Source organism: Vipera ursinii (genome assembly GCF_947247035.1).
Source record: "Vipera ursinii genome assembly, chromosome: 3".
NCBI lineage: Eukaryota > Metazoa > Chordata > Lepidosauria > Squamata > Viperidae > Vipera > Vipera ursinii.
The window spans coordinates 41,983,383-42,007,696 of NC_139516.1; the positions used below are offsets into that span (position 1 = coordinate 41,983,383).

A 24,314-nucleotide genomic window follows, 5' to 3' on the forward strand; every position below is an offset into this window, starting at 1 on the left:
AAGGAAGGAAGGAAGGAAGGAAGGAAGGAAGGAAGGAAGGAAGGAAGGAAGGAAGGAAGGAAGGTTTCTGAAACTCCCTGCCAACTTCCCAGAAGGAAAGTCAATGGGGAAACCAACAGGAATGTGTAAGTCATTTCCATTCCCACTGCTTTCTTGTCCACAAAGGGTCATTCTGTTTTTCTGTTTAGATAAGGAAATATCTCTGAAATGATGACCCAAAGGAGCACAAGTTGTCCAGTAAATAATAATAAACGATTAACCTGCATCAGTTTCTGTTGTGGCGATGTATAAGAGGAAACCAGGCAACATCAATCTGTTGAGAAGTGACATGCAATTTTTTATTTGCCTCAAGTAAACTTTCTACCATGAACAATAAAGAAAAGGACTCCATATTTTTGTTGTTACAGCATTTCCACTTTGAGCCTCATCAAAGCCTCTTCTACAGCGTCAAATTGTACTAGACAACTATAAATATTTTTCATTTCTTTCCTTTTTCCTTTTTAGAAAATCCAGTCTCTGGTGAGGAAACTAATTCAACTAATTCTCCAAATACTACCATTGCTGAGAGGTTGACGACAATGATTACTCCTAGCTCTGCTTCTAATACCACCTCTTTAAACTCTACTGCTCCGTCACTAGAAGGTAAATTGGTTTCAACATTTCTATGGAACTAGCGTCACTCATTTATTCATTTACAATAAAAACAAAGCTTCCTCAAAGGGTTGCCCTTTATGTTTTCTCAGAGTTTTCCCATCTTTTCTCAGACTGCTAAAATTCTGACCTACATAGAAGAAAGAAGAAAATATTGAAATGTAATTTTCATTGAAGAATTCTTAGTGCAGTTTCCCAATTTCTCAAGAAACTACAACTTTTAAATACCTTTCATCAGGAATGAGATGTTATGTATACTTTAATTTTAGTTCTAGATATAATTTATCACTTTCCCCCAATTCCAGGCTATTATTTTAAATCAATTGTTTAGCAAGTACTAAAATGCTTTGCTTATTATGCAAATGTATTGTTAAACATCTGAAATGTTCAGATCAGGCTTCACTATCATAGATCAGTTCAAAATAAATTCAAATTAAGACATACAATTCCTAAATAGTGAGACGTGAAAGTAAACAGTAGAGTTCACAACTGCGAAGCCTAAATGTGAGTAACAATTTAAAAAAAGACTAAAACTAACAATAAACAATCTCTTTCTCTGGATCAATAGATATTTAAAACATAATTATTAATAAATTACAGCTAATACTGCAGACAAAAAGACAGTATTTAGCTATGTTCAGTAAGATAAAGTTCAACTGATCAGATAGCAATAGGTGAAGAGAAAATGAATCTAAGTAGTGACTAGGACATTAGTCTAAACGTAGGGATAATAGCTTCTGACATGAAATAATATAATGTGAACAGTACAATACAACACACTGCAACATGGCTCAATGTCTGTATTGTTCCTGTGCCAGAGGGACACAGTCTTCACTCAAATGGAATCTCTTCATATCTCCTCCTCAGTGACAGCTGTTGGGAAGGCATTAAAGCTAGCCAAAGAGAAAACTCTTAGAGACCATTATTTGATTAAGATATTGTGCTGGTTAGAATGGTTGAGAGAGATTATTCAAACTATGGGTATGGCTGACTGATGCATCTGAAGCCCCAGGTCAAAATGTGCTATTTGAGATCATTAAGTGTACACTCATAGCCCATTAAAAGAATAGTCAATAGTTGTTGCTGTTGTTGTTGTTGTTGTTTGTTGATCTTCAATTTGATTCAGTCTGGGACTGGTAAAAACTTAACAGTTCAAGTCTTAACCAAGGACCTAAGAGCTGTTAAGGTGGTATATGAGTATACAGGCAGTTCCGAGTAGGGTGGTTTTTTGCAAAGTCACAATATTCAGGTCTAATAAGTTCAAAATTTCCATATTTCTAGGCAGCCCTTTGGGTATTGCTCCAAGGGCTTATTATTATTATTTACACAAAAATGTGAAAGCACATCTGCCAGTTCTTTAGATGGTGTAGGTCTTCATACACATCAAGTTCTTCCCAAGAAACTGGGATGTTGTGATGTATCAGCCTAGTATATATGCAGATCCAAGTAATGTAGCCTTTTGTAATAGACAAATGGAAATCTTGTATCTTTATCCACTGTCCCTTCATCTTTTGTAGAAATTGACCATGTATTATTGTTAGTGAGCCAGATGTTTAGACTGGATTTGGCATTTTTATCCATCAATCAAGTCTTTATTTCTTTCCAGAGACATCAAGTAATGTTACCAAGCCAGAGACATTTATTCCCAGCACATCCACAACAAACTTAACTTCACCAAATACAACAGCTAAGTCATTTACTACACAATGGAGTGCAACAGTGACTACTAACAATGAGACAACGACTCATAATTTAAGCTCAACATCACTTCTAACACATGGTCCTACTGAGCCAACAACACATAATTCCACCGTCTTTCTTATTACATCCATAACTGAGAACAACAATGTGATGGTAAGATTATGAAAATTTAAGATTGATATGAAAAGAAAAGTGATTAATTTCCCATATTGGAATCATTATTGTAAATCAATGATTGATATATTAATCAGTCTCATCAACAGGGCATTTTAGTTACTTTTGCAAATGTGCCACCCTATATTCTTCAGCTTCCTGGATGATTCTCATAGGTGCCAATTTATTTCTTTGAATCCCACCTAGGCTATTGTTCTTCTTATTTCAATTTATTGGGGAAGAGGGTGCAAGAGGATGGATTTGTTTACATAACTTTTTTCCTCAGCAGAGGACACTCCAACAGCTGATTGGCAAACTGCCAAAAGTACACATGTGCAGGGAAGAGGGAACATAAATTTACAACTCCCAGATATGTTCTTCTCTAATGTGCTTTCCCACATTCAGATTTTTTTATAGCATTTGACATTCAGACACTGATTCAACTACGTGGTGTTCTACATGGCCATTTTACTAGCTACTACTACTACTACTTTGTGTTCAGAAAAATATGAATTGTCACATAGTCTCATCTTGCTATATGAAAATGTATCTGAGTACAAATAAAACTAATTCAGTGCAATAAAATTTTTTATTGCATAAACATTGGCCTTAGAGTAAATTTGCATTGTTCTCGGTATTGGAATTACAAAGCCAAATGTTCCTAAGACAAAAGAAACTGATGATACAGTAGCATAATCCAACCCTTCTTTCACAAATCTGATAAGTTTTATTACCTTTGAGGAAGTTCACCTATAATTTCTATTGGATAAAATTTATGTTCAGCAGATTTCTTTGGTTTGACATCTCCATTTTAGGCTACCCTGTATTCACCAATGGTCTTTTCAGCCATGTAATGCTATTTGTCTGATAGAAGCATATGAAGTTTTTGAATTATGTGTCCTTTCAGAAAAGAGCTGAAAGTTTTCTAACATAATAGAACCATGAGACTATTTCCTAAGATAATTATCTCCCACAGGTATGGCTCTGTGTGTCCCCACCATATAAGGTGAACTAGTATTTCAGAAACAGTCTTCTTGATGTTGGTGTCTCTATTGTAGAAATGTCTTCTCAGAGATTGTTGCCTAACACCTTCTTTGTGGTCATTTTTGCACCAAGGTGCTGGTTTGTCTGCTTAATATACCTGTTTGTTTAAAATTACATGTCAGCACAAAAAGACCTTTTTAGTCATTTTTGTTATACTTTAGGATTTACTTTTTCCACAAGAAAAAAATATTTGTGCTTTTTTTCTGTCACATCTTAGCAATGTTTATTCTTTTTTCTTGAATTATTCAATAAGCACATATCAATAAAGGAGAATATATGTAGTTCAGAATTGAAATTAGGAGTCCTTGGTGCTCTCTGAACTCAATTGTTTTCTTGCAGTCATTTTATTACCCAAACTAGATAACATCATCAGACTAGTAGTGATGATGTTACATACTGTAGTTTGGGTAATGAACCATCTGCAAGACAACAACCAAGCTCAGAGAGCACCAAGGACCCTTCAAGCACATATCAATTAATTGGTGATTTCACAGAAATGCTATTAGCAAATGAAATAGCCAAATGACACCAGAGAAAGGGAAATGCAATGATACACTCTTCCATCCTTTCTTTCTCTAGTTCAACATCACATGTATGAAAATCAAGCAGATGCTTCCTGCCACTGCAGTGGTATGCTTGGAACTCCACGAAGCCCAATCCTGTGTAAGTAGGTAGGGAGGAGAAAATGGCAAGGGAGGCATTCATCACAATGGAGGGAGGGGAGTATAATTTCTTGGTATGGAAGATCCAACTTGGAAAAGTAAAAAGTGAGGGTTATCCTCCACCCATCTTTAAAACAATAGGTGTAATTGTTTCTATTCAGTGCAAAACTGCATGCATTTCAGTTCATCATGACCCATTTGGTTCTAGACTTGGACAATGCTTTGCCCCTAATACTTCATGCATTCCATTTGTTAGGTTTATAAGTTGTCCAATGGATTCCAGCATCATTTTTACACACCAGGCACTTTTTCCACTACAGCATCCATAGCTGTAGGAACAACATAGAGCTTCTCTAGGTGTGTAAGAGGGAAGGGGAAAGAGAGTAATGGCTCATTTGAGCCCAATAGCTGGAAAGCATAGATATCTGGGCAAAGGGCAAGAAGGATAAGTGATGAAATATGCACTGTGAGATTGTGAAACAACCCATCCATACTTCTATGTGATATTGTGAAGCAAATAAGTTTTTGCATGGTGATGTCTGGATACCAATTTCTTAATTTTAGCATCATTGTGGTTAGTTTTTAATGTATATCCTGGAGGGTAGACCAAGGTAACAATTTGTGGCATCCTGTTTTTATAGCAAAGAAAATTAAGCTGAATTGCAGGGGAGGTCACAAAGATTTGAGAAACTGATTAGACATTAACTAGAAAGTGTTAAATCCAGTTGGCTGAGAAAAGTTTTTGCAAGCAGCAGAATGTTGGGGTAAAGCAAGAGGTCCAGAAATGGGAGACTAGCCTCTCTTCAAGGCCCACAAAATTTCTGTCTTGCAAATCTTGAAGTGAAAGTTTTGCAATTTGAGTTGTACTATAGCTAAGCCAGTAAGCGATTATGTTGAGCCCGCACTGCATTGCAGAGGTGTGTCCAATAATGCCACTCATTGAAAGTTTGTGTTAAAGTAATATTTTAAAAGATCTGAAATGTGGTACAATGTATGAAATTTATTTAAGCTGAAAGCTTTTCAAGAATTATGCTGAAATAAACTCCTGCAGGAGCTCACGTTTGTGCCATAGGCGCCACCTAGTGGGTTGATATTTACATAGAAAACAAGTAACACAATTGTGTCAATAATTATTTAGAATTGTGATAATATAATGCAGGTTAGCTACCCTTTAGCTCCATTCATTTACACACTGTATTGGGAAGCAGCATTAGGTAAACTTCATCAGATTTGATCATTATTGTTATATGAGATACTGTACATAATTAAGATAGGGACGCGGTGGCTCAGTGGGTTAGGACACTGAGCTTGTCGATCAGAAGGTTGGCAGTTTGGTGGATCAAATCCCGAGTGCCGCGTAGCAGAGTGAACGCCTGTTACTTGTCCCAGCTTCTGCCCACCTAGCAGTTCGAAAGCACGTAAAAATGCAAGTAGAAAAATAGGGACCACTACGGTGGGAAGGTAACAGCGTTCCGTGCTAGTCATGCCGGCCACATGACCACGGAGACGTCCTCGGACAAGCGCTGGCTCTTCGGCTTTGAAACGGAGATGAGCACCGGCCCCTAGAGTCGGAAACGACTAGCACGCATGTGCGGGGGAACCTTTACCTTTACCTTTACATAATTAAGAAGCAGGCTTACTCCTCTGCAGGATTGACATAATTTATATGTTCCTGTCAATGTGTGAAATTAGCATAGATTTAGCATTTTATAGAATGCCTAGGAAATCTATAGAATGCTGAAAATGGAACGCTCTTGTCACTCTGCATAATGCCTAGGTATACAATGCCTAGGGAGACATTTCATATTTTAAAACATCTAAAAACATTGTGCATTCTACATATATTCTAGACGTTCTATACAGTGCCAGCTTTTCACACATTACCAGTAATATATTTATTGAAATCATTGATTGGAAAGCCTGGAAGCTGAAGTTCTGATACATCTGAAAGACACCAAATTAGGATAACTGCCAACAATGAATCAGAATGTGAATATTGTACAGATGTAGCCTTTAGACTAAAGTTCTGGCTTTGTCATCACAACATTTGATAAAGGCTTGTAAGCCTTGGAAATCACATATTAGCATATCCCCAATGCTAAAACATTGATAATATTATTCAATAACAGTTCTGATATTACTAATGGCTTGTAGGTTTTTCTAAACTATTAACAATTGGCTAATAGTGTTATACTGGCTAATAATGCTCTATGTAGCATTCAAACATAGACATAATAAACAAAAATAGTTATTAGCTAACTAATGAATAATTGTGAATAGTAATTTGTCAACATGGAGCATTATAATATAGTCTATAACAGGAAGTTACAAACCAGTGTTTGATTTCCATCTGAAATATTGTTTTTATTCACTGATATATGGACAGGTGTTTTTTTTTCATGAACAAGAATTTTCAGTGGATGACTAAGAACCCAGGTCATAATGTTTCCTTTAATTGTTGTGACCATGCATGCTATTGGAGGAAACATGGATGATGGTATTATAATAGTAGGATGAACAGGAAACTATTATAAAATTCATCTTTGAATCATCTATTTTTAGAGTTTTTCGTAAGGAGAATGAACATGAAACAATTTCAAGCAAAATCTGTTCCATAAGTGAACATTCCAATTATAAACTTAAATGTCACTTTATAATTTATTATTTTGTAGTAATTATTAAAGGTAAAGGTAAAGGTTCCCCCGCACATGCGTGCTAGTCGTTTCCGACTCTAGGGGCCGGTGCTCATCTCCGTTTCAAAGCCGAAGAGCCAGCGCTTGTCCGAGGACGTCTCCGTGGTCATGTGGCCGGCATGACTAGACGCCAAAGGCGCACGGAACGCTGTTACCTTCCCACCGTAGCGGTCCCTATTTTTCTACTTGCATTTTTACGTGCTTTCGAAATGCTAGGTTGGCAGAAGCTGGGACGAGTAACAGGCGCTCACTCTGTTACGCGGCACTCGGGATTCGACCCGCCAAACTGCCGACCTTCTGATCGACAAGTTCAGCGTCCTAACCCACTGAGCCACCGCGTCCCTTAGTAATTATTACTCTATCCTAATTGCTAAAATCTTGCACCAGCCTCCATCAATGGGAGAGAGATTATGGTAGCTGATATATCTAGGAGGCATCAGTTTAAACATATAGGTTTATGTGCACCTACATTTCTTCACAGAGATCTTTTTCACCTACAACAGAAACTGAAAAGGTACTGTAATGTATTATTGTCCTGAACACACACATAATTTGCAGCTTTATAGCTTGGCTAATTTTTACTGGAAGTTGGGACCATGCTTTCTTCTTACTTTGTCTCATGGATTATTTTTAAGATTGATTGCTGTGTCTGAGCCACAAATAGATAGAATGAACCCTTTCACTTGTTTGCCTTTCTGTCAGGCTTTTTCCAGTAAGCTGGTTCATTCACTAGAAAGGAAACTCTGACATCCTCTCAACAATTCTTTCCACAGAAAAAAAAAGAAAAAAACATAAGTGTTTTTCCTCAATATCCTGAATATCTGTGGGAATGGTTTGGGTTTATTTGCATTTTTCCATTCTCCATGCATAATGCATACTGTGATTGTTTACATTTTTACTTCTATTGTGTGGCTTTTGTTTATTCCATTGGGTCACATTAAGACACCACTTGAGAATTTTGCGAAGCCAATTAAACCACCTAAAGATATGAACTGATATCCGAAATCCTAAATAGATTGATATTTAAAATCCTACTCTAGGTGGCTATCTATCCATGAATGTCCCAGCCAGTAGAAAGTTAGATACAGGGAATCCTCATTTAGTGACTGGCTCAGACTGTGACTGCAGTTATGACAAGGATGAAAACATAACTTTGCAAATTTTGAAAAGCTACTTGAAGCTACTTGTGTCCAACTGTAATTTCTAAACAAGGATTATATGTAATTCAAAGTGGACTGGGATGGAAGATTTCTCCCTGACAATTATTTAGATAGACAAACAGACACTTATATTTTTGTTTTATTTAAGGGGAAGTACTGGTGATGCTTCTTGTATACTAGATTGTGATTAAAAGTAGGTTCTTCCTCTGTAGTGATGCTACCTGTGAATTAAATATTGCCCATAGAGCTGGAGCTTGGCACTGATCCTGGCTCTTCTGCTGAGCCCAGAAGAAGCACTAATCAGCTGGAATGTTGCAGCATCTACAACAGACATGTCAAACACAAGGCACGGGGGCCGGATCCGGACCACAAAGTGGTTTCATGTGGCCCATGAAGCCATCCTGGAAACAGTGAGGGAACGGCCCCAACTGCCTTGGCCCTGGCCCAGAGACCATCCTTCTGCCAGAGACCCTCAGATCTGTCCCACTCCTGCCCGGGCCCCCATAAGCACCCTTGATGCAAACAATGTAGAGCTGGCCACGCCCACCCAGTAGGCCACACCCACCCTGGCCATATCCACCTGGCCCCCTGAGGGCAACCGCAATGCTGATGCGGCCCTCAATGAAATTGAGTTTGACACCCCTGATCTACAAGGTCTTGTGATTTACATTCAGATGCTTGGCAACTGATTCATATTTATGATGGTCACAGTGTCCCAGGGTCACGTGAAGTGACCAAAACCTGCTGCAACCACCCAGCAGAAAGGGGGAAATAAAAACCAAACACCCTCACCCCACCCCCGCTGGCAATCCTCAACAGAAATGCTCACAACAATGAAAACCTCGGACAGGAGGAAGAACACCGCTGGGCGGGCAGGCAGGTGTCTTGCTCGGCTGTGGCTTGGGGGGGCACTTTTTTCAGTGCCATTGTAACTTTGAACAGTCACTAAGCAAACTGTTGTAAGTCAAGGACTACCTGTACTTCATCAGGTTTTTCCTTCTTTTTTTTCTTTTTTTTTTTTTGGTCATCAAGTTTTTGACACCTTGCTAGGCAACTGGTGGTACTCGGATGTTGCTATATCCTAAAAGTGGTACAATGGGTGAAAAGGTTGAAAAGCCCTGCTTTAGATTATTTTAGCCTAACTTTTCTGTGTCTGACCCTGACCTGTACATCTCCTTTGATGTCCAAATTGACTAAGTGGATGTGGGGGGAAAATAACTACAGCCTCACACTTTTCTTCCTGTCTGCTCCACAACTGTTTGGGAAAGGCAACATTTTATTTTAATCCTTATGTGGGAAGATTTTATCCTTGCAAAACGTGCCATAAAAGAACCATCTGAAATACGCAAGGCACTTCTGAAACAGGAAAGCCAACTCTGTGCTTGTTATTTCCCTCTTCTCCTGCCTGGTAACAGTGGAGAAGGATACAGTGTTCATAATTTCAAAACATTAAGAGCTGCTTTGGCTAATTCAGAATATAGTCGCAGAATGAACAGTTATCATGACATTAATTATTTAATCAGCAAGTTAAATTACATTTAATTAATAATCAGTATCCACAGAAATGTGTTGATAAATAATTCAGTACATATTCTTTCTGTTTTGATTTTTTAACAACTGGACATCTAATCCTCTTCATCCACTATACTTCAGTGAAGCAAATTAAGAATCCCAAGCATATAGCTAAAACATGCTCTAAACTCTTATCTTCTGTATGTCTGCTTTCACATGCTATAATTCATAATAATCTGTCTCATTTGAGAGCTGTGCCCATTCATTTACCATAAAGAATGTTCCTATGCATATATTTTTGATAGTCATAATAGGACATAGTGATTCCATAAATGGAGCTGCTGTGCCTTCTTGGAAAATTATTCTTAATGTTTGTGGTTTCTCTTAACCTTTGTAGATTTTGAGCCAAGAAGTCCACAAATAGCTGCTATTGGGAGGACAGACTGTAGCTCATGGGAATGTTGTTATGTTTACAGAAGCCAATGATAATTAATTTGCCACTGGATGTTGGGTTAATGTAAAGAAAACAAATGAGAAAAAATATTCTACAGCAGTAACACTGTTTTATTTTGTTGTGTTGTGTTTTTAGGAAAACTTTAAAAGAAACAAGGGGGAGGGATTGAGCAAATTAATTTGCAAAAAAAAAGAAGTATTATGTCTTATTGAACTGGCTGACTCTGATGTGAATCACCAATGCATGTTGTTGCTTGCAGTTAACAATACAGGTTAGTTGAACTGATTTATTACAGCTTGTAATCAAGTTGAATACCAGCCATGAGTGACTTGTTAAGATTGACTAGATTTCACATGTTGCATGAAACCATAATGTTATCTTTGGCTGATTGTCCAAATCTTATATATAAAATACATTAGCCCCAATCCAGAAAGTATATATAACACATTAGCCTCAATCCAGCAACCCTTGCTATAGGTTAGCAAGATAAGTAAACCCAATGTTTTTGCTATCTTCTTCATTGTTAGATTTGGGTGTGGGATAATGCAGAAAGTATTTGAAAAACCAACTATTTCAAAATGTATTAGATGTCCTCAGTTAGGTCTAATCTATATTCAACAGCAAATTAAGGTCAAGAAGTTATTTAGTTTGTTTGTTTTACTTCCCAGTTAGTCTAGAGCAGGGGTGTCAAACTGCCAGCCCACTGGCCAGATGCGTCACGCAGAAGCTGCACCCACACCATTGCTGGCAATGGCAAACAGTCTCGATATGTTGCGTGATGTCATGTGATGTCACAAGTTTGAAATGTCTGGTCTAGAGGCCATGGGATCTCCTTGTGATCTCACATCTAAGTGCTAACCAATCTATTCCAGCTTAGCTTTTTCAAGATCAGCTAAATGTTGTGGCCAGCAGAAAATAAAAATTTATGACTCCTTACTCCCATCTTCCTGTCATTACTAAATTCAAACAAATAGGTGGTATATATCACAAGAACATTCAAATACTAGTTGGAAACTCTGACTGGATTCACAGATTGAATGGGCCGTAGTGTTATTTGGTTTTATTTTAGCATTTTATTTATTAATGTATTTATTAAATTTGTGTAAACACATTCAGTTTGATTTGCAAACCATTGCTTATAACTTATGTATGTATTTTTTATTATGCTTGCATTTTGTCCATTCTCATAGGCAGCTAAACAGAGGTAAACAGATAAAATACTCCCCACATCCTTAAACAGATATAATTATTTTCCAGAAGCACACATATAGTGTGCCCTATCTTTCAATTAAAAAAACACTCTCTTCATGTGCAAGACAAAACGGGGTGATTTTCAAAGTTTTCCTGGAGCCAAAGACTGATATGGCATTTCCATTGGAAGGGATCTTCAAAGAATGCCTGCCTCTAGGGTCCCATCAGTTATAATCTTGGAGGTATAGGACCTGGAAGAGTTGGTTTTATTTATTTAGGTGCCTTGGTGGTGCAGTGATTAGAATGCAGTATTGCAGGCTAACTTTGCCCACTGCCAGGAGTTCAATCTGGCCCTGCTCAAGGTTGACTCAGCCTTCCATTACTTTCAAAGTCAGTAAAAGAGGACCTAGATTATAAACTGTCCAGAGAGTGCTGTAAAGCACTATGGGACAGTATATAAGTCTAAGTGCTATTGCTATTGCTATATTATTTGATTTGTTTAGACAGGCAAATGAATTAAGGAGAAGATGGCCAGATAACCAGGATCAGATCTATATAGGTTTTAAATGTGACAACTACCACCTTAAATCATATCCAGAATTCAGCTGGAAACTAAGGCAACTCCCATTAGTACTGCACAGCTCCTTCAAGGGTCATCCCATGTTAACCATTTTGCAATAATTTAATAAAGTGACTACAGCTTTAGTGACTCCAAATCCAGAAAAAAAAGTTGTAATTGTACAAAAAGGCTTATCTGACATCTGGTAATTAAATAGGAGAATTCTCAAGTTGCAAACCATCTTTTAACAAAGAAATACAACCTGTTTAGGGTTTTAAAAAATGGATGTTCCCTGCAATTGTTAGATTTGCAGATCCAAAGCCATTCCTTATTGGAGGGATTCAATTAAAGTGTGTTCCTCCTCATCCAGTCCCAAACAATCTCCAGGGAGTCAGTTAACAATTTTACTGCATATCTACTCATGGCTATGGGGTATACTATGGATCAGCAGTATATGATGATGATATATTTTATCATTCTAGTCAATTGTGGTTTATTTAATAAACCACAGATATATAAGCCATATATAACTTTGAATAAAATCTGTGCAAGTGAAGCTGTAAATGTTAACACTTTTTTGCTTGATAAATAATTCCAATATACTCTGAAAGTAAATTTCAGTTTTTCTTTGCTTTAGAAAATATAGGTGCAGAAGCATTGTATGGCTTTCTGGATGACAAGCAACCTGATTTGAAAGCGGTAATTTATTCATGCTTTTATATATAGTAGTTGGGTGAGACAGAATAAAAAATTTAAAACCTAAAATATTATAGAATCTGAATAGTATGCTTTGTATGCCATGTATGACTAAAATCATGTAAATGAACAGTGGTATATTTTTCCCAAAGAATGTGGAATAAATTGTTAATATTTTAATAATAATCAAATTGCTATAACAAGCAACTAACTGTGGGAGTTCCCTAACCAATTTCCAATTCACTATTTTTAGAAAACAGACCAAAATGTAACACTTTTAAACAATAAGCAATATGCATTTTCCTGGATTTGAGGTATTATCAAAACATCAACCAACAGTTCCATTAGCTTTTGTGCATCTACCCTGCATGTGAAGAAACCACTTTTAGCTATGGGAATTGCCAGAGAATTTTTCCAAAGAGAAGCGAAACTCTTTTTGTGGAATTGTTTCATTCATGAAAGACATAAACAGCTTTCAAATACACAGTGCAAAAGAAGTTCCAAGAGTTTCCAGAAATCGCATCCTGAAAATTAGTTTCCTTTGTGTTTAACATACTTAACATACAAAACATATGAAATACACAAGACTTCTCTCTTTCCAAACTACCTTCCCAAACATATCATAAAGCTTTGTGATTCAATTTCAAGAAGGTTCAGCAATTCACATTTTCACACTGAGTCTTCAGATTGAATTCTTGAATCATTTGAAAGAATCAGTGAATGAGGTGCTTTGAATTACTTTGGATTAAGAGATTTGATGGGGTTTTCTTTTATGTTGCTGTGATTTTCCTCCCAAAATGGACAGTACTGTTCTGTCTATTGTGTTTCACTTTTGAATTAGACTTAGAATTTGTTTAAGTAGGCTTACATGGAGTACAAAATTTATTGTACTGGTGGTTGGCTGTTTACACTGGTTTGCTCTTTCTTATAGAATCCTCTTCCTCAATCCACATCCTTTTATTATTGTATTTCCTTTACTCCCAATATACTTGTCTAGCCTGAAATATAGCCAGCTGGCACATGTGACCAATCTGTCTGCAATTGTTTATTGCCATTAGTCCTCCCCTTTTGTTCCTTTTCATTCTCTGCCTTCCCTTCAAAGTTTTTTTTTAAAAAATTGCTATTTTTGCTTCTCTTATTTTATATTCTGTAAGTCTACCTCAGACCTAATGTCATACCATGATGTAAAGAAATAGTCTGTATTATATGCAATAGGTGAAATACGTAATAGTGATAACACACAAATTTCTTTTAAGTTGTTGCCCAAGCATCACATAACTCATGACTCCCAGAAGAGGCTAATTCTGCCTCTTCCGCTTTTCCAGGAAGCCACCAGCCCAGAAAGATAAATGACCAAGGATCATAGAATCTTCAATCTTTAGTAAGGACTTACTATTTAAAGCTGTTTTGAAAGACTTTGTTTAAGTAGGTTTACATGGAGTGCAAAATTTATTGTACTGGTGGTTGGCTGTTTACACTTTGCATTTTGCATTTTGTCAGCCCCACTTCCCCATAAACAGGATATTTTAACTCCCTAAACAGTTTGGAGCTGTTATGTTGTCCTTTCCTCATTCTTGCTATGTCTTGTTTAAACAAGGTGTGAGAGTATTTCAAAGTGAAAGCCTTCAAGCTATCTGACACTGTAGGAGGTTAACTGTGTTAGACTAGGGTACAAAATTGCAAATTGCTATTTGCATTCCTGGCAGGTGTTTTCATGCTTCTTTGGTTTAATCCTATTTTGTTTTTTTCCTTTTAGCTTGGGATAAAATCCCACAGGCAGGAGCGCACTGAGGTTCACCAGCTCCATTCTCGGGGGACCCTTATTGCCTTGGTCACCACCGGCCTGCTGTTGGCATTTTTGGGATTGGCTGGATATTATCTTATGAAACGACGAAGCTGGAGTCCCATGGGAGAAAGGCTGGTTAGTGCTTATAGTTGGCAGAACAAGTAGAAAGTTCAAGGCATGTAACAGCAGTTGCAGAGAAAAATGACATGTGCAAATATTCTTCACAAATCCAGAAAAAGGTCAAACAAAGTAGAGAAGTGGAACTGGGAAAGGGATTTAATTCTCTTCTTATCTGCTATTTTTACTTCAGAACCATTCATGGGTTTCCATCTTACATACGTTGACTGGCCATATAATTTCCCAGGAAAATATCTTGTTGAGATATTATACGAATATTGGACTGCAAATAGCTGGAGCTGTGCAGAAGATGAACTTTACTGATTTAGCAAAATCTGTGTGACGTGACCATTTTTTTTTGTTTTTTTTAAAAAGTGTTTCTAAGAAAAATATATTTCTCTTTAAATAACTGCTGTCATGCAGTGAATTTCTGTAGGTCACCTTCATTACCCTGGAATGCAAACAGAGCTCTGTAGAGTTTCATAGATAATTTTCAAAAGGTATTTTAGAACATTTGGGAAAAGCACCTGCAACACCTTACAGAAACTGTGTCTTTTCCCAGACCTGAATCCAAAGCATTCTACAGCCTTACCAGATATTTATTTTATTTTATTTATTTATTTTATTATATTTATATACCGCCCTTTCCCGAAGGACTCAGGGTGGTTTACAGGGTGATTAAAACGAAAAATACAAAAGTTAAAAACAATTAAAAAATTATATCAATCCCTGAACAAATAAAAACCCCAGTTAAAGATAAAATTAAAATTCTCAGCCTGGGCCAGAGAGCTCGAAGAGCCAGGTCTTCAGGTCCCAGCGGAATGAACGGAGGTCTGGGGCAGTCCTAAGCTCCACTGGCAGCTGGTTCCAAAGGGCAGGCGCACCCACTGAGAAGGCCCTCCCCCTGGGTGTTATCCACCGGCAATCTTTTACTGGCGGCACCCTGAGAAGACCATCCCTGTGGGAGCACACTGGACGAAGGGAGCTTGATGCCGGCAGCAGGTGTTCCCTCAGATATGCCGGACCCTCGCCATTTAGGGCTTTATAGGTCATCACCGGCACCTTGAATCTCACCCGGAGGGCAACCGGGAGCCAATGCAGCTCGCGGAGTAGAGGTGTTACATGGGAGTATCGGGAAACCCCCATCACAACTCGTGCGGTCGCATTCTGCACCAGCTGAACCCTCCGAGTGGTCCTCAAGGGCAGCCCCATGTAGAGAGTGTTGCAGTAGTCTAAATGGGAGGTCACGAGCGCATGAGTGACTGTGTGTAGGGCATCTCGGTCCAGATAGGGTCGCAACTGGCGCACCAGGCAAACCTGGGCAAAAGCCCCCCTGGTCACGGCTCCTATATGATCTTCAAGGTTGAGCCGGGAGTCAAGGAGGACGCCCAAGTTGCGAGCCCTATCAACGGGGGGTAACACCTCACCCCCCATTGTTAAAGGTGGAATGGTCTGGTTAACCCGAGATGCCGATATGCACAGCCACTCAGTCTTGGCAGGATTGAGACAAAGCCTGTTTCTCCCCATCCAGACCTGGACCGCCTCCAGGCAATGGGACATCACGGCGAGGGCATCGCTGGGTTGGTTCAGGGTGGAAAGAAAAAGTTGGGTATCATCAGCGTACTGATAATACCCCACCCCAAAACCACGAATGATCTCACCCAGCGGCTTCATATAGATGTTGAACAGGAGGGGCGAGAGAACCGACCCCTGAGGAACTCCATAGTATAAAATAGATAGTATAAAATCTTGACAAATTGAATGCCAAAGTGTCATCATAACAATAGCTAATGAATGTCCTGTTATTCCATTTATTTACTTTCTGGGCTATACATTATGTAGACTGCATTAGCTTTCAGAAACTATCATTCCATTATAATAAATTAGTGATATCACTGTCAGTCTCTATAATCAAGAAATATAGATGCAGGTGAGATTGTAGGCAAAGAGTCAGAGCAAGACCTCTTACAATCCATGGGAATATTTCATAGCTTTTTGCTAAAACCTGTTCTCTGAGCAAAAAAACCCAGATTAATTTTCTGATGCTTCCATTGTAAAAAAATTTCTTTAAGTAAGCTATGAATAATTTTTCTGCTCCAAAACCTGGATACCAGAATAAACAAAAATATTAAAGAAACTGCATACTGGATTCTCAGTATTACATCCAATGTTTCCTTTTATTGAAATAATAATAATAGCAGCAACAACAACAGCAACAACAACAGCAATAATAATAATAATAATAATAATAATAATAATAATAATAATAATAATAATAATAATAATAATAATAATAATAATAATAATAATATAAAGTTGGAAGGGACCCTGGAGATCATCTAGTCCAACCCCCTGCTCAGGCAGGAAACCATTTCAGACAAATGGCTGTCCAGTCTCTTTAAAACGTCCAGTGTTGGAGCATTCACAGCTTCTGGAGGCAGGTTGTTCCACTGATTAATTGTTCTAATTGTCAGGAAATTTTTCCTTAGTTCTAGGTTGTTTCTTTCTTTGGTTAGTTTCCATCTGTTGCTTCTTGTCCTGCCTTCAGATGCTTTGGAGAATACCTTGACTCCCTCTTCTTTGTGGCAGCCCCTGAGATATTGGAACACCGCTATCATGTCACCCCTCGTCCTTCTCTTCATTAAACTAGACCTACCCAATTCCACCAACCCTTCTTTATATGTTTTAGCCTCCAGTTCCCTAATCATCTTTGTTGCTTTTCTCTGTACTCTTTCGAGAGTCTCAACATCTTTTTTACATTGTGGTGACGAAAACTGGATGCAGTATTCCAAGTGTGGCCTTACCAAGGCATTGTAAAGTGGTATTAACACTTCACGTGATCTTGATTCTATCCCTCTGTTAATGCAGCCTAGTACTGTGTTGGCTTTTTGGCAGCTGCAGCACACTGCTGGCTCATGTTTAAGTGTTTATGTGTACATGTTTAAGTGCACATATTTATACTGATTTTTGTATTATTATCATTGATCACATAGGCCACTGAAATATGCTTCATACATGAACAAGGTTTCCCTGTTCACCCCACCAGGAATATGATCTTAATACTTTTCTAAATCCTTGATTGAAGGCCTGGCTGAAAGAACAGATGTTTATTTTATTTTCTATATAGAATCTAAATCATTTTGTTGACCTTTGAACAGCTTAGTTTTAACTCTGAATTTTCTTATTATCTGTACCTCCAACCCCTTTAGGGCGAAGATCCTTATTACATCGAAAATGATAGCCATGGCAATCCTGAGATCCCTGTAGCCTCTCAAGAACAGTCGGGTCTGCAGGATAAACCAAATCTCAATGGAGGGGCTCGGGAAAATGGGACTGGCCAGCCATCCTCAAAAAATGGACACCAAACGAAGCCCCAGGTTGTGGCTGACACAGAACTGTGAACATGCTCTGACCTTTTTAATGCAGCTGGAAAAGCTCAACTGTACTTACAGAGGAGCTAGGACCAAAAATTCCTAAATGAAATCATAATACCTTTTTAAAAAAAGCTTTACCATCTTATACTAAAACATTTTTCAGGGGCTGACGCAGCAGCATTATGTGTATGAACACTGTAAAATTAGCAAATTGCTTCAATGGGACTGGGTATGTTTTTAATAAACATGGAGTTTGAGGCTTTTTTATTTTTCTATTTTTAGATGTCATATCCTTCACAACTGTTCATCCAGGGAGACACAAGGCGTGTTTTCCAGAAATTAAAGATTTTGCACTGTTTGAGAATTGTTTAATATCTATCTAATGCCGTTTGGAGTAAGAAAGGACATGTTCCCCTTTTTAAAATGTAATTTTAGTTTAATTTTAAAATATAACAGAGATATAACATCTAGGGCTCCAGGGTAGTATGCAGCTGAAAGTCCCTAGAGTTTGGTATCACCACCCATCCTCATCTCCAACTAAGACTGTCATTACTGCCTTTCTGCATTTGTGCTGTGCTGCAATTTATACATAACATAAACTGATTGTAACTTTGCAACTCATCAGAAGCCTTTTGAAATATGGCTGAAGCAGTTCTTAACACAAAATAAACTCTTCACTAGCTTTGCTTACTTCAAAAGAACTGAGTACCTTTTCCCTTTAAAGGCAATAGGAAATATTAGGAGACATCTTTTGTAACACAAAAGTGCAGTACAGTAGGCAATTGGCCTAAATCTCAAATGTTCTGTCTCCTTCAAACTTTGTTTTCATTGTCCATCTACTGTACATAAGAACAAGCAAACAACTCTTTTTCCTACATAGCATTTTCTAGATGCTTTGGGACAGTTACTATCAGAATTCACAGCAAGTATATCCTTTGAATTCCAAAAATCACTGGTATTTTTTTAAAATTAAAGGAAATAAGTCTGAAATGTTATTCTTAATCCATATATAGTTAATTACACTGAAATCAAGGGTGGCAACAATTGTAGTTACATTAACTGGAGGTCCATTTTTCAGAGCCTAGAATCCTATTTTAACATCCTGGGGTTTGGATGCAATGCAGTTTACTTCTAAATAGACATTTATATGATGGCAGAGAGCCTTTGAATATAGTTTTCAAACAAAACATGTGAGAGTCTATTTGTAAATGTAAATGCAAATGCAAATATAGCTATACTTTAGTTGTATGCTTAAACATATCTAAGATCACAATAGTCATATACTTTAGGCTAAATTAAGTATTCTAGCCCTCTTTTCTTCCCCCAAATATTTTTCTCTGTTGCCTTCCTTCCCCTCGGTGCCCATTCTGAAATGTATTGATTATTATTTGAAAATAGAATGCAGAACAAAAATGTGACTAGGCTCTTAAATGAATTATCATTTTTATACTAATTAACATGGATATGTTTGTTTTAACTGGAAATAATTCAAGAAAACCTAACATGAATACTGCCTTATTTACACTTGTCACTGGAAGCATTAGCTAGATATGGGATAATGAACATAAAAATAAGTAGCCCATTAGGGAAAGGAAGATATTTCTTCTTTTTAATTCAAATTTCCCTAATCTGCTTTTATCCAGATAGGTTGGAACCAGAATTCTTTGCCAGGTATTGTCCAAACGCTGGTGCTAGAGAATGAATCAATTATTTAGTAGATTAGTATAGACAGCCTTAAAGTTTACATTTTTGTGTTAAACAAGCAAACATGATTGTTAATATGATATAAAAGAAGCATGTATATTGGAATTGTCTCTAGTGTAAACTATGCATATCATCTTCATAATTTAAAAAGGCAGCATATGTATATTTTGATTGTTACTTAGTATCTGATTTTCAAAATGCTGTTATGATTGTTTGGGGTTTGATGTACTTAACTGAAAAGCTGTAATGGACAGAAATGATTTGCCTTAAGCTTTTCTCTGAGTTCTTGGCAAAAGGAAGTTTTCAATTGAGATATTCTTTTGCAAAGATACGGAGATTAAATGATAGTAGGCACAACAGCATAATTTACGATAGTGTAAGAAAAAAAGGGACACGGTGGCTCAGTGGGTTAGGATGCTGAGCTTGTCGATCAGAAGGTCGGCAGTTTGGCGGGTCGAATCCCGAGTGCCGTGTAACAGAGTGAGCGCCTGTTACTCATCCCAGCTTCTGCCAACCTAGCAGTTCGAAAGCACGTAAAAATGCAAGTAGAAAAATAGGGACCACTACGGTGGGAAGATAACAGACGTCCTCAGACAAGCACTGGCTCTTCGGCTTTGAAACGAAGATGAGCACCGGCCCCTAGAGTTGGAAACAACTAGCACGCATGTGCGGGGGAACCTTGACCTTTGCCTTTTAGGGAAAAAAATCAGAATACACATGAATGGCTCATGACTTGTGTTAGGCCTCCTTTGCACATTATAGTAAGCTTCTTCCCATGTTGTCCATTTTTAAGACAGACTTAATTAGAAGCTGTTCACTCCACTAGAATACCATTTATTGGAATGTGGGGACTTCTTGGCAAGATAAAGACCACAAACATCTCTCACATGAACCAGGATTCTTGCTGAAATATCAGGGTGTGTGATCCATTTATTTGCTTGCATATCCATATTATATTCAAGAATTTTCTCCAACACCAAAGTTCAAAAGTATCAATAATGTTTTTATCCTACTTCTTCAAAGTCCAACATTGCTTACACAATTTTGATTCTGATACAGCATCTGAGTATCTTTTCCAAAGCCTTCATTGCAATTCTATCAAATGTCTGTGGTTTGTTTATTGACTACTGATTCCTTTACTATCGATAATCAATCTTAAAAGGTTTGCTTGCAAAGACTAACATATTATTCAGTTATTGACTGCATTGTACCCAAAGACTGCCTTTCTATATCTTTCCTGGCTATGAAAGCACACTATTCATTGTTTTTTCATTCCTTAGCAGTGAACAGTATAATACTTCGACCAAATGTGCACAGTTCCAATCCATTTCACTTTACCAATGCCTAAGAAGCACAGCTGTAGTTGATTTGTTTTGTTTTTCACACTATTGAACTTTCTTACATTCATGTCGTTTATGTTCCATTTTCTCACTGTAATTCTGCCTTTGCAGCTTTGAGTTTTCTTTTCCTGTATGGCAACATCAGCAACTGTATGCCCCCAAAGATTTTAATTTAGCTGCATCATAAACACCATTATATTTCAAAAGATTATGCTTTTCTGCAGTAGCATATTGAATGCCATATTGAATGCCAACCCATCTAAGGCTATCTTGTTGATCAGTTTCTGACCATGCCATAAGGAATATCTCATTTGGGGGCAAGGGACAAATGAGATCATTTGAACATTTGAGGACATATTGTGGCCATTCTGAAATGGTTATCTTGGGGGAGTATGAGAAATCAAAACAGCTGTTTATCAGGCAGCTACTCATTCAAACTGAGCACTGGGTTGTAGCTCAGTGATACAGAACATTTTCAAAGAGATGCTTTGTAGAACAAAACATTACCCAGCATTCACAAAAAGCTACATATGGCTGACTCATGCTGAAGTATTTTGAGAACTTTCCATGGTTTTTTCTCTTCATATGTGCACATATATGCAAAAGATACGTGTCTTCTGCAAATCAGCCGGATAACATAATATAGTCATGATGAATTTCTCTCTCTCTCTCTCTCTCTTAGTCGACATCAGTTGAAATTAAATCACTCCTTAATTGAGATGGATCTGCAAAGTAAAGCAGTACCAATTCACACATTATGCTTAGGGAGGTATCCAAGGTCCTATTGGTATGTGTGACATCATTCTGTAGACTGAATGCTGGCAAAATAAGCATTACCAAAAAAGTAATATGATATGGGTGGAAAAAGAAAAAAGAGGACAAGAGAGCACTGTATGGTGGAAATGGTGAAGCAGAGCTGGGGAGTCTTTCAAATAATCCTTCAAAATAAGGCATATAAAGTTCAGGAAACTGAGCAAGTGGTAGCTTGGACATAACTACCTTATTTCTGAATAAAGGAAACTGAAAGTCTCTCATTTTATTGCAAACTCACTGTGGTCTGCATTATGCCCTGGTCTCCCAGCTTTGGGACATGATTTCAAAACATGAAGCCATTCACCAACTCTATCTAAAGGACATTCTGAGATTTATGATAATGTCCAATATACTTAGACATACACAAGCATATTTCTTCCTTCACTCTAATTTTATGTGATATGGAGATGAGGGATGCTCACAAAAATGCAACATTTTCCACTATGTTCTATGCCAGAAGGGTCTTGAAAGGCTGTTATTCCTGTTCTTTCCCTCCATCTCTTTTCAAGCCTAGTATATCTGCATGCAACTAGCCAGCCTTACTAATGCAGAAGCAATGTAATCCTTTAAATTTTCCCTCTTCTTACTAGAGATCCTTAGAAGTTGATAATTGGAAAAACTAGCACAATCCATAAATTCTCTTTGAAATAAAGGTTTGTTTTTTCTACGGATTAATCATAATTTTCCTCATATGTTAAGTAAATCTTTTAATATAACTCCTCCTAACAAATGTCTCTTCTCAGAAAAAAAAATGTCCTGATTTATACAGGGTAAGAAAACAAAAGCTGCTCCCAAACTGTCTGAAGCCAAAGGAAATGAAAGGCACGACACCAATAGAGGTGCAGAATATGAGACCGCCAATCCGGAAAAGGATGTGCCCAAGCTACAGGAAGTTTTCTCCAAGTGTATAAACATACTGAGCTTTGGCTTGAGCACAACTGAAGGTGTTATTACTTTTTCCTTATCAACCCACATGCATTTTGTTCCTTGCAAAAATTCCTTCTTAATCTTTCATTTTGGAAAGCATGCTGCTGATAATGGTTTCCTCCTACTCAGTTTCTGTACTGCAGTGAGAAAAGTACAATTCAATATTTATCTCCTTTGCATTATAAAGGTAAAGGTAAAGGTTCCCCCGCACATGCGTGCTAGTCGTTTCCGACTCTAGGGGCCGGTGCTCATCTCCATTTCAAAGCCGAAGAGCCAGCACTTGTCCAAGGACGTCTCCGTGTTCATGTGGCCGGCATGACTAGACACCAAAGGCGCATGGAACGCTGTTACCTTCCCACCGGAGTGGTCCCTATTTTTCTACTTGCATTTTTACGTGCTTTCGAACTGCTAGGTTGGCAGAAGCTGGGACGAGTAACAGGCGCTCACTCTGTTACGCATTCACAGGTCTCCACTAATTAAAGGGAAAAGTGCCTGATGCCTAGTTTGCATTTAATTTGTAGAAGAAATCATTATAACAACATGCAAGAAAAATAACGGGTCTACAACCCCTTCCATCAAATGATTTTATTCACGTTTTATTCCATTGCTGTAGAAGTATCCAAGTCAACTTTCAGTTTTATGAATCTCTAATTAAATGAACTCAAGAAAAAGGTCTGGAAGACTTTTGCCTGCAGACAGGCAATATCATCGGCATTTAGTTAGATGGGCTTATATTCTGAGGCATTGTAAATCACACTCTCATATCTGTTTGATGGACTGCAAGCAATGTTTAGAAAGATAAATAATTACTTAATGATCAATTTTTTACAAGAAGAATTTAAATAACTTTCTTCTTGGCTATTTTACTGAATAATATACATTCAGCTACAGTGAGAATTGGCCAAATAACAAGTGCTCATAGCCACAAACTTTCTGGATTGAAAAAGATCTGAAAGAAATGTTCAGCAACTAGAGAGGTTTTTAATCATGTAACCAATTAAAACAGCATAAATCAAAATCTGTTGTTAACCACATTTGATTTCCTGTTATTTCTTTGGAAATTCTTAACAGCCCTTGTATTGGTGGAACTGAAAGCTCTTAGAGTTAGTTGCCCTTGCTGAGTGTCTCTGAGAGCTTGTTAATAACAGTATCTAAAGAACAATTTCCAGTCATTAATAAGCTGTGGTTTCTGGCAGTCCACAAACACTTCAGCCCTTGCTGGTGTGAAGAGAGAGTCTGATATACTTATATTTAAAAAATAAAAGCTGATTGCCAGTATTTCTCAAATATGGACTCATTTAACTACAAATTCTATGTTTTGCATTTTTGCTGTATTAGTTTTATTCCAAGAACAAAAATATCCAATCTGGTTCCTCTTTACATAAAATAAGCTCTTATAATTCTGCTTACAGATAGAGTTTGAGTTTCTTAAAGCAGGCAGACTCTTCAGATGCTACTGAAGCACAATATGAACAATCCTAGTTAATACTGGGAACCATAGTTTAGCCACATGTACACGACTGCAGATTTCTAGCCCCCCTGCCCCAGCATCCTTAGGGTAAATATTTACAGTTTATTAAAAGTCAGCAATAATGTTTTATTTTGTTTGCTTTTAAAATTATGATTGTTTAAGCGTAGGTGTTTTTTTTTCACTTTGCCTTTAAAATAAATACATTTTACAGTCATCTAAAATTTTTGCCCCTAGCTCCAAAATAGTCAAAATAAATAGGTGTACTGATAAAATAAAAATAATAAAAATGTTAAAATAGTAAACCAC

General features: G+C 37.5%; 1 protein-coding gene and 1 long non-coding RNA gene across 2 annotated transcripts in view; one reads left to right on the top strand and one right to left on the bottom strand.

Moving 5' to 3' along the window:
• CD34 (CD34 molecule) overlaps positions 1 to 19,844 on the top strand; it is a 35,393-nt gene extending 15,549 nt beyond the window's left edge. The window contains exons 2-8 of the mRNA XM_083358443.1: positions 505 to 642; positions 2,258 to 2,505; positions 4,129 to 4,212; positions 10,166 to 10,301; positions 12,418 to 12,479; positions 14,233 to 14,397; positions 17,589 to 19,844. Coding sequence (XP_083214569.1) covers positions 505 to 642; positions 2,258 to 2,505; positions 4,129 to 4,212; positions 10,166 to 10,301; positions 12,418 to 12,479; positions 14,233 to 14,397; positions 17,589 to 17,780 — 1,025 coding nt within the window. The 3' untranslated portion in view covers positions 17,781 to 19,844. The remainder of the gene's footprint in view (positions 1 to 504; positions 643 to 2,257; positions 2,506 to 4,128; positions 4,213 to 10,165; positions 10,302 to 12,417; positions 12,480 to 14,232; positions 14,398 to 17,588) is intronic.
• The window catches only part of LOC310637852, a 62,441-nt gene that overhangs the window by 4,583 nt on the left and 33,544 nt on the right, over positions 1 to 24,314 (bottom strand). The window contains exon 7 of the long non-coding RNA XR_014491980.1: positions 261 to 313. This is a non-coding gene — a long non-coding RNA (uncharacterized lncRNA). The remainder of the gene's footprint in view (positions 1 to 260; positions 314 to 24,314) is intronic.